The following is a 10814-nucleotide window of genomic DNA, read 5'->3' on the forward strand; positions in this document are numbered from 1 at the left end:
TTACATTAGAAATTGGGTAAAAGCAGCATGTTCTTGTTGCTTTCATTGCATGAGAAAACAAAGTCGGGAAAGGCAAGGGAGATAGGTAGGGGGGGTATGTTTTCGGTTTGTGACAGAGACTTAGATTGTTCTGCCAAATCAAGTATTTTCAAAACTAACATAGTTTTATCTTTTGATGTGATTTAATACTTTTAAAATGTATTTCCACCAATTTACTCTTAAATCAATAAGTTTGCTATTGATATTTGAGCATTCACATTTCAAAGGTGGGTTCTAGAGAGTAGTAAAGGCATCCCTTGTAATAGTGAATGAGCAGTAAGCATGCTAAACATGGGTAGTGCGGTTCTGAAAACGTAAAATTCTAAACGTCACCCATACTGGAATGCGGGACGTGCGTTTTAAGCGTTACCTCTATCAATTAATAGTAGCATTGGTACACGATATTTTTCGGCGCAAATTAAAATATTCTTTTGCGGTGCATTATATAATAGAAAAATATCCGATGCTGGAAAACGTGTGACAAAAAGAAGTCGTCTTTGCATGACGCACAAAACATCATTTCATATAGATAGCACAACGTCGCTTCTCTCTCGCCTATACTGAGACTGGCGTCCACTATTATTGATACCCCAATATTACTAGCGGCGCAATGCCATAAGGAACAAAGGCAGTTGAATTCACAACAATAGAAATTGGGCGGAAAGGAGCATGGTCCTGTTGCTTTCCTCGCATGAAAAAAGAGAGCCGGGAAAGGCATGGTGAAAATGTAGACCGTGGCTTGGGTGGTTTCTTCTTTCCAACTAAAACTGCAGCCGTGCCGCGAGGAAGCCCTCTGCCCTGCCTCTCAAAAAGAGGGGGGGTGAAACCTATGATGGACACCAATTGTGGCAATCATTTGCTCGGAAGCCTCTGCCTCTGCCTCCACCGGGTTCCGATCTCCTCTCCTCGCTCTGAAACCCGAACCCCAACAGAGATCGCCCCTGCCTCTCCCCCTCCTCCCCCTCCACCACCACCCTTTTGTCAACTTGTTAAACTGGCACACGACTTCGGCTTTTTGGAGAGGGGAGGCCACACAGAGACGGCATACTGGAGAGGCGGGGCCGCCGCTTTTTGGGCTCCTCCCCATTGGAGCGCACAAAGCCGGGCGGCACCATTTAACACTACCACCTCCACCACCACCACGCGCACCGTCACGCACACGAAGCGCCGGGGAGTCGACACGCAGGAACCACACTGGACTTCGCCTTCCCCGGCCTGCTGCTCCCCCCGCTGCATCCAGATCGGACCCGGACCTGTAAGTTCGCCGGCAATTCCGTCTGGCTACCTGCTGCCTGCCTTCTTGCCTGTTTTCCTTTGCCGCTTTCGGCTCCGGCGGGAGGATCGAGGCCTGGCTTCTCCTCCCTTTCCGAGCGCTTCCTTTGTGCGCTTCTCTCCTAGGCAACGCGCACGTTTTCTGGATAAGATTGGGGGTACGAGGCAGGTCTGTTCCCTGACGGCGCTCTGCATGCATGCCCGCCCGCCCGCCTGCCTCACTGTGTGTTGATTGGTCAGGCCGGGCTTTACGTAATCATTTCTACAGGTTTGTCTTGGGTCTCTATCCAGTATCCACGACCTATGAACGAACTGCGGGAGAGCAGATTGCCCGGGTCCTTGTCCACCTGTTACTTTCTCGATTTGATTCTTTCATGGAGTTATTATTGGCTCTTTGTTGTTTATGGGGTTTTTGTTACTCTTCACTCATGTGGTTTTGCACTGCCGACTCTGTTTAACATATTGGTCCAATAGATAAACATACTTTGCCAGTCGAATTGATCGACAATAGTACCTCTGGCTGATTTCTGAACTCGCCCAAGAATTGCGTAGGAAAAGAAAGAATCCGAGTGTCTTGTAAGGCTGATAGTTTGATGTTTTAGTATGATCATTTCCAACTGTCATGCGGTTGGAAAGACTTTTGTTTTAGGTACGGAACTGACAATACATTAGGGTCTTTGACAAGTGAAAGAAAATTCTGTCTCTGAATGGTACCTTTCGGTCAGAGCATACTTCTTTCTGTTCCACGTATTACTCTTTTGATGAGGCATAGGAAATTTCGAGTTCTTCCTGTATTGGATTCTCTTTTTTTCCCCGAAATTTCAAGGTTCTAACTCTCTTTTGCCATGTCTACTATTTGCATCTGCAGAGATTGTTACCAGGAGTCTACACTTGGAAGAATTAGTGGAGCAGTAGGCGATAAACTTGCCCAGGGCGTGTCCAAATGCAGTAAAACTTGAAACAAGAAGCTCTGATCTGCTGCCGGCTTTCTGAAGTTGCTCTGGAGCTAGCAGTGCATCCTTCCACGCTGGAAGTACCAGATTCTGTTCTAGAGGAGTTGCTGGGCATAGAGATGGCAGACGATCCTAATCAAAACTTCGGGCCGTTTTCGCAGCCGTTCTGCAGCCAGAATGTGGTTTCATTTCAGACGAGCGCGACGCCTAGCGGGTCGGGAGGCAGCATGCCGGTGTACCTAGACTGCTCCAGCAGCATGGGTTCTAACATGGGGATGATGAACACCACGCCTTCAGTAGCTGTCTCCACAAGTTCATCCAACATGGTTGCTGAATCTGCGCAGAACCTCAAATATGGAGGACCCCTGGCTGAAAGCTGGTCGCATCTCGAGATCCAAGTGCTGAAAGATTGCCTAGATAGGTAAGCTATTTCCACTTGTCTGGCTGTTTTTACAAGGAAATTAACACAGAATATGTGGTCTCCATCGTTCAGCTTTATCCTGAAACTCTGTCCATTAGACACATATTTTCTTGTCATGTTGGTTTATGCTACCATAAATCTTTTCTTTCTATCCCTTCATTTTTGCGTTCGTTCCATCGCCTCTCATGTGCACCCTTTCAGATATGTGAATGAACATGGTATCATGAAGTACATAAAGATAGCCGCTTCTCTACCAACCAAGACGGTGAGGGACGTTGCGATGAGATGCCAATGGATGGGGGTAAGTAATCTCTAATTTGCATACATACTCTGTATTTGTTCTTGTTTTTCTGCTTACATGGATGCCATCTGTTTGAGGTGTTCCTTGGAAGTGCTACATCAGAAAATAGTTCATGCCCAAGAAGGGACAACAATTATTTAGATCTGAGCACTGAATGGATACAAACCCACACATCCACATATTTGGCAATTTCTTCGGGTGCAACTGTACAAGAAGAAATTAATTGTTTTTTTTCCTCCTAGAGCAGCTCGTTTCAAGGAACATGCTAAAATTTGTCTTGGTTTCAAGATTAATCTGAACATACTAGGATTGGTGATAGATGCATTTATTCTAAATGCTGCATATATTAGGACGAGTGGAAGGTACACTTATTCTCATTGTATATACAAATACTACATTTTGGACCTTATATAGTGGGACATGAGTTGGCAATCAGTGTATCCTTTTGGTATGCTATTTTATTCTTGTCCATTCGTGTTACCTAAAAGGAAAGGTATATAAAACATAGGTGTTCTTATTTAATTACAAAGTAATAAAGTATCATATATTATTTCATCAGTGATCCATCTTTTCGGCTCAATATATTTATTACTTACAACAGCTGAATTGGTAATACTTGCCTGAGATTTTGATTGACCAATAGTTCTGTGCTGTTGAAGACTAAAGCATGATACCTTTTTCACCTGGAATATTGATTCTCATGAACCAAATGGTAGTGCTTTATTTTCTGCAGAGTCTTGCTGAAGATATAAGGCTGGCATTTGTTTCTAGAACATATACTGTTAAGATAAATATGTTCTAGCTGACTTAGCACCTTTTAAAAAAAATTAATAATGTAAATGGTTTGATGCTTCTATAGAACAAACAAACTACAAGACGGCGGAGGCCTGCAGAACATCATAGCAGAAAAATGAAAGATAGAAAGGTACTAGCATCTTCCTTTTTCTATTTTATGAACTTTGTTTCATATAACATCGGTAATTATCCCCAATAATTAGAGATAAAACTACGAAGAAAGCTTTCAGTCAAAATTGTTATAAAGGTGTGGATAAGAATACCTAAGATGTACTACTATCAGTTCCTTACAAAGGCATTTTTGAAAGAAAATTTTTGAGGGGGCAAAAGTTTTTGTAAAATATACCTATTATCCTGTGCATTTCACATGTTATGTGCATATTTTTGTCTGGTGTTACTCATGGTTATTTCTCAGGATAAAATGGTGGGGCCTTCATCCTGGGGTACCACTCATCCTGTTCAGACGGATACAGGGATCTCTTCCTTTGTGCCGCATCATGCCATTCAAAACAGTCAATATCTATCTGGAGGTTGGTAGAGCACCTGAGATCAGGCTTTCTTTCTTTACAATTTACCAGGTCCAATTGATTTATTCCGTAATTCCATTACCAACCTATTTTGCTTATAGCTAGCTGCTATGATGTTTTTACAAAGAAAAGACAGTACGACAGTATCATCTTGCAAAAAAATTATATTCATATAAACATACCAGTTGGTGTTGATGGTTCATTTACCCTAGGATCGTACCAACCGTATGATTTGCAATCAATGGTTGAGATACTCCCGACCCACTTAAATAAAGTAGCAACTAATAAGTCTTGCGAACATGTATTATTATGATCTTCTTAGGTCGTAGCAAAGCACTAGTTTCTTGGTAGTTACTGAAAAACACAAAGTGCTAGTTAACTGGCATAGTGTCTGTGTGTTGATACAAAATAATGCAAAAAGGCTATGCAATGGGGTGGAGTGGGTTGGGTGCGGCACAAAACTACCGAAGGTGAGAGAGGTGTAAGCTGCTTGATGTGGATCTGATGGTTCACACGATCCAATTGTGCATGGACCACCGTGACCAGTTGACATATTTATAGGAGTAAAGAATTTTACAACAAAATTGCAGTACTTAGTGGTCTTGGTTATTGACTACATTTCTAAATTTAACTCACATAGGCAGGGTTTATTTTAATAAAAGGCACGGGATTACTTGACTCCATTGGAACTTGTTATGTTGAAATATGTATCGTTGCACTTGCAAGAAATGATTAAGAGAGTCGTCATATTAGAAAATCGATCTGTGAAGTGTGAACATTGAGTATCTGTGGATATGTCGAACCTGTTTCGCCAAACTTGGGGTTATATAGACCGCCAACCGTGTGGTATTTAACGGGGTTGAAACTTACTGTAAGATCACAAGCCATTTCCTCCTGAACTTCAAATATAATATGCAGGTTCAGAGATCCTGATGGTCGACGAGATTCAGCTAGTGCTTTCCATTTGTTTCGATCCTTGTTCCATAAACTGACCATCTTTTCCGCCATGTAGCCTCGGAGATGGATCGTATAGTACAGCTTGTACTGGAAGAAAATAATCGGCTTCTTACTCAGATAGACACAAATATTCAAGCATTTCAGGTCAGTCCTTCTTTTCATGTGAAATTACTCGTACAGCAGAATGCAGGAGTTCCATGATTTTCTCTGACAGCCATCATCTGGAGTGTTGTTTTTTATGAATGGGTTTCATATCGATTGTCTTATTTCTTCCAGGCTCAAAATAACATCGATCTCTTCAATCGCGTGCGAAGGAACATTGATGGCCTCTTGAAAATGTAAACATATTATTCCACCTATGATCAATGCATAATTCATTAGCAGAAATATTAAAGCTGTGCTTGTGAAGAACAAGAATCCCTGCCTCTAATGATGCTTCTTCTATAAACAGCATGAGCCAAATGCCGGGAAAAATGAGTCAGATGCCTCAGTTGGGAGTTGCGGTGAATGAAAACCTTGCCAGTTACTTGCTCCCAGATCTTACAATGGTAAGTTCTTCCAGGTGCTGTCACTACTTGACACTCTCTTATCACAAACCAGTTTGAGGTTGTGCATTTTACCTAGTGATTTCATATCCTTTCATGAACTGCTTTGGAGTTCGAAATGCACAATTTTGTGTTGTTCTTGATCTAGTAAACCAACTTACCAAGTAACCTTTCTCTCTAGGCACAAGTTCTTGGAAATAGCCATTTGAAGGAGGAGCCAAGAGGATGGTGAGTCGCAGCCAAAGCAGGTCACAGATGAGGAAGATACTGAAACTTCATCGGTAGTTCGGCGAGTTATAGGAAGATAAATACTGCTTCAGCATGTACACCAGATGGCGACGAATAGAGTCACCAAGGAACCTTGTTTCCTCTATCTGGAAGCAAAGGAGAGGCGAGTGGTGACTGAGGAACCACTCTGCATTGCATTGCGACAAGCCTGTATATTGGTGGCTGAACATTTGATCGAGCAGTGATGGTTTCAAGAAATTGTAGTTTTTCTCGTCCTGCTGCACCTGCAAATGTTGACTCTTTTTTTGGGTTTCTCCTCCAGAGAGTAGAGTAAATACTAGAAGATGTAGCAACAAGAAGCTAATAAGAACTAGCTACATAGCAAAAGAAGTGCCTTTTTGCCGGTCCATATTTATTTTCTCCTTGTATGCAAACGTAAATCCGGATGTCTAGTTTGTCTATCCAATCTCTCCCTCTATCCTAGACGATCGAGCCAGTGCAAAATCTACAGGATTCTGGCAAAAATCTGGTCAATGGCGGCCACAATGTTGCCGTAGCATTCCTGGACTTGGAGCTCATCCTTGTCTCTGGCCGCATAGTCCAGCTGCGCGCACAAGAGCAGAGCAATGTCAGCGCGCCATGAGCAATGTCAGAGGCTGAAAAGGCAGATTGATCTGTGTGAGATCCCCTACTCTGGTGACGTTGTTGAAGAGGTCGGAGTAGAGTCTCCGGAGCTCGGGGCGCTGGCCCGGCGGCCTCGCCTGGATGATGGCGTACAGGTCCTGCTTGAGGTTGGCGGCGCTGGCCCGCAGCGCCGTCTGCAGCTCCCGCCACGACCTGGCGTCGATGTACTGCTTGACGCGCACCAGGTTCCTCGCGTGCGTCCTCACCACGGCCTCGGCCTCCTCGCTCGACTGCTCCGGGATGGTGATCCGAAGGTCTAGGTCGAACGCGCCCGCGATGCCCGCCGGCAGCAGCTGGGACGCGAGGAGCGCCGTGCCGGCCGCCGCCGCTCCCGCAAGGCTCCTTCTGCCGCTGCTGCTACTGCTGCCGGTTGGTTCCTGCGGGTGGTGGTGGCCATTGCTCGGGGGCTTGGTGGTGGGTTTGTTAGGAGAGCGCGAGATGCTTGCGGCGAGTGATTGGATGGCGAGCTGCAATGCCATTGCCATGGCGGAGTCTTTCCACCTTGGTGGAATCTTGTTTGGTTCTCCATTGGTTCAGGTGTGCACGGCATAGTAGCCATGTATTCCGAGGATAAGGTTCGTCACGTTCGCCTGGAGCTAATCTGGCGGTCGTCTGCTGTTTAGACGAATTGCATGGGTTTAGGTTTAGTTGCTGGGTTTTTCTTTTACTGAATTGCTGATTTTTTTTAGCATAATCAGACTTTATTGCTCAAATAACTGTCATATCATTTACAAGATGGTGAGAAATAAAGTCAGGGATGATAGCATCCCAGGAACTAGAAGAATTCGATCTAAATGACTGTTTTGCTAACTCATCAGCCACTTGGTTTGCTTCTCTGAAACAATGCTTGAAGGCGATCTTTGCAAAGCCGATGGAGAGTTGCTTACATTCAGCAACAACTGCAACATCTGGTCCTTGGTAATTATCCATTAGCTGAATTGATTCCACCGCAAAGGTGCAGTCTGATTCAACCTCCGCTCTCATACATCCCATATTGGCAAGAAGATACATTCCATTTCGTATAGCAAGAAGTTCAGCAGCGTCCACATCTCGTACATTGGGTATAAACCAGGAAGCAGCAGCAATGAAGTCGCCATGTTCATCACGAATAACTGCTCCAGTCGCTCCTGACAATGTGTCGACGTGAAAAGATGCGTCAACATTCACCTTAACCATGTCATGAACAGGCTTCTTCCACATATGATCGCCTGGCCTAGCCGTCAGTTTGGGTGGAGAAACCAAGCAACAACCGAAGTCAGTTCAGCTACCGGGAGTCATGTATTATCGATGTATTCTTCAGTAGGATTTCCATAGTAATTGACCCAGACCTGTCTTGCTACTGAATTGCTGGTTTGTTGTTCGCTTGGAATTTCGGATGTATTTCCCTGTTTTGCTATAACTTTTGTATAAAACTTGATGACGTTTTCTTCAATGGAAATCGAGGAAGAGGATCATTGTTTCAAAGAAAAAAAGATGAATTGCCCGCTGTAGTTTTTCTTCTTTTCCTCGGACACACACGAGAACGCTTGTCATATTCCATGAGAGAGTCTCCGGATGGTCTAATTGTTTTTAGGAAAATCTTGTAATCTATTAATAGTATGCAATCGAGGAAAACAACCCATCTTCTGCATCTCCCACGAAACCTGGCCGTCTCCTCCTCTCCCCCAGTTGTCATCACTTGTAGGGATGCCTTCTCGTGCGGTGATCTCTCGGGGAGGGGAGCTCTCCAATCATGAGGCACAGCAACCTCGAATGGTGCGACACCCTCGATGGAGCATGGATGCGGGGCGAGGATTCCGAGTGTCCTAGGTGGTGGTCTTGCTGCGTGGGTAGCAGTGGACGACACGAGTGGTTGTGTGTCGTGATGGGCTTCCGATGCCTAAATCTGAGAATGGTGGCTTGTCGGCTGGTTGATGGTGGCAGCGACAAAGCTACAACGACAACGACGACGCGAAGATGTGTAGTGGCGACCCAGGGATGGTGCTGCTATGAAATGTGGCGGCCACGGAGTTCCCGATGTTGTTGTGACTGACGACCTCTGCCATAGGATTTTTCTGAAGCATGTGTGCGTGAGATGGTTCCCGGAGATATTCGGCTCTCTGTGCTCTGTGACAATTCTCGTAGATATGATTGTGTGGTGATATACATATCAAGGATATGTGTGTGGCCGGCTATCTCTGGGCATGAGTGCCATGCAATCGTTCAGATTTCAGTTTTCCGTTACCATGGCGTTTGGATGCCTTTCCTTGCAGCTTCATCTTCCAAGGGTGGCGGCAAAACATGGTGTCTTCGGCTTGGTTGTTCTCTTTGCGCGCTGGATCGTGAGCCAATTGAAAACCATAGGTATAACTTTCAATGGGTGCATCTGACAATGGTGGTGTTTTATACGTTGTGTCCTTGTTGAAGGCATTGCTTTCAAGTCTGATTAGACATGCTCTTCAAGGTGAAAACCCAATATCTCACATGTAATGGTTGGATGCCGCGGCGGTGGAGCTATATCATTGTTACCTTCTTGAAGTTGTTATTTTCGGAGAACCTTTCTTGCAGCTTGTGTGTTGTCAAGGATGGTGGATGGTGTTGCCACTGATTTGTTGCAAGTCATTGGTTGTATCGATTACTTCTTCTTATTCTTCCTTTTATCATTTTGGCTGTGCGCATCCTAGATGCCCCCGACAGCTAGACCACCGAACCTAGGACGAGGCACAAGAGGCGTTGGTGGGGGCCCAGAGTCTTTTCCAAGAGATACCCATCAAGTAAACATGACCTTTGGGGACTTAAATCCAAGCACACACATAGAAGAAGACCGATAGGGAGGTCTACACTCTCATACCCGGCATACAACAACACCTGGATTGGTCCAACTCCGCGATCTCTTTCGATAGGTCCAACCAAACATAGTTCATCCAAATTCCTAGCAAGTCTGCTCTAGTATTTGATTCAATAATCAAAGGATGCCAACTCACAAAGGTACTCGTGCATCTCGGGAGAGGCATCAACATCATCTACGCAGATACAATGAGAAAAATGGGCCTTCCTCTGACCGGCCTCCGGCCCTTGCCAATACACTTCTACGTCATCATCTTAAGAAAGAAGGCAGAGCTGCTTGGACAAACCTTGCTGGAGGTCATATTCTGACCTGACATTATGTATTGCAGAGGGAAATGTTTCTCAAATTATACCTATAAAGCTAGCAAAAATCTCAATGGATGGCAGATGATTTGCCGTTACATGCCCTTACCGGTAGGTTTACCATTTTTCGAGGAGCAGATGCAGTGGTGGTCCCGAGTTGACTAGAAGAGAGGGACGCGAAGCTGACAAGGAAATAACTAAGAAACCTCTCATGCAAAAATAAAAGGGAAACATTTGTAACCGGCTGGCTGGCGGAAGTTTTGGCCGGTCGCGCATGCTTCCTGGATCGAGGCAAATCCAACAGACCATTACTTGTCAGGTTGCTGCTGGATTAAGTCATGTTAGCCCACTCCTCACCACGTATACCTTATATTTTTGCCTTTGTTCTTCCTCCATTCTCATCCGCTCTCCTCCGCTACTCCTTCCCGTCATTTTCTACCGCAGTGAAACCACGCCGAGCTACCGGTGTTGCAGGGGTGTGGCGAGGTATGCTACAATGGGGCGACAATGCTGCATGTCAAGCACCTCAAGGACGAGCCTCCGCTTTTTCCCATTGCTGCCACACACACACCACTGCGAGGTCTACAAAATGTGACGATGCAGCGGCCGCCATGGATGCGCCCTTCCCCCCCACACACCTTTGCTCATGAGAGTGTTGCAACCCCCGAGAGCAAGATGCTACAAACGGTCGCTAGTGATGCTAGATCCGATAGCGAGGGATGCTACGTCCGACAAACTTTTTGCTGGAACCAACTACTGGAGTTCGTTGTGGAATTTTGTTTTGCTAGAACCGGCATTTGGTTTTGCTACTATAGGTGACTTCATTTGCTACTACCGGTGATGGCATTTTTGTGCTACATCATTCATGAAGATGATGCAACCCTGACAACCTTTTTTTGCTGCAACCACACAACCTTTTGCTACCACTGGCGATGGTTTTTGTTACCACCATATGCAGATGTG

At 45.1% G+C, this 10814-nt stretch overlaps 2 protein-coding genes across 4 annotated transcripts in view; one reads left to right on the forward strand and one right to left on the reverse strand.

The window, feature by feature from the left end:
• Positions 1-6309, forward strand: part of LOC119364966 — a 7146-nt gene extending 837 nt beyond the window's left edge. Inside the window, exons 1-9 of one of the 3 annotated variants that reach the window (XM_037630542.1) lie at positions 918-1294; positions 2180-2685; positions 2887-2986; positions 3846-3911; positions 4197-4311; positions 5321-5409; positions 5542-5603; positions 5717-5813; positions 5992-6309. In XM_037630542.1, coding sequence (XP_037486439.1) covers positions 2384-2685; positions 2887-2986; positions 3846-3911; positions 4197-4311; positions 5321-5409; positions 5542-5603; positions 5717-5813; positions 5992-6042 — 882 coding nt within the window. In that variant the 5' untranslated portion in view covers positions 918-1294; positions 2180-2383 and the 3' untranslated portion in view covers positions 6043-6309. Of the gene's footprint in view, positions 1-917; positions 1295-1560; positions 1580-2179; positions 2686-2886; positions 2987-3845; positions 3912-4196; positions 4312-5320; positions 5410-5541; positions 5604-5716; positions 5814-5991 lie in introns of those variants that run through there. The other 2 variants (XM_037630544.1, XM_037630543.1) reach the window with 2 other exon arrangements.
• On the reverse strand, positions 6284-7255 carry LOC119364967 (psbQ-like protein 3, chloroplastic). Its single transcript, XM_037630545.1, has 2 exons — positions 6731-7255; positions 6284-6642 (listed from the first exon to the last, which is right to left on the reverse strand). Exons 1-2 carry the CDS (start codon positions 7205-7207, stop codon positions 6544-6546), a joined length of 576 nt encoding a protein of 191 aa, XP_037486442.1. The 5' UTR covers positions 7208-7255; the 3' UTR covers positions 6284-6543.
• Between the last annotated feature and the right edge of the window lie 3559 nt (positions 7256-10814).

The sequence above is a fragment of the Triticum dicoccoides genome, chromosome 2B (genome assembly GCF_002162155.2).
Source record: "Triticum dicoccoides isolate Atlit2015 ecotype Zavitan chromosome 2B, WEW_v2.0, whole genome shotgun sequence".
NCBI classification, from domain to species: domain Eukaryota; kingdom Viridiplantae; phylum Streptophyta; class Magnoliopsida; order Poales; family Poaceae; genus Triticum; species Triticum dicoccoides.

Coding starts and splice junctions, on each gene's coding strand:
- LOC119364967 (XM_037630545.1), bottom strand. CDS start 7,207: ATGGCAATGGCATTGCAGCTCGCCATCCAATCACTCGCCGCAAGCATC. Junction 6,643..6,730: donor TCTTCAACAACGTCACCAGA/GTAGGGGATCTC, acceptor TTGTGCGCGCAG/CTGGACTATGCGGCCAGAGA.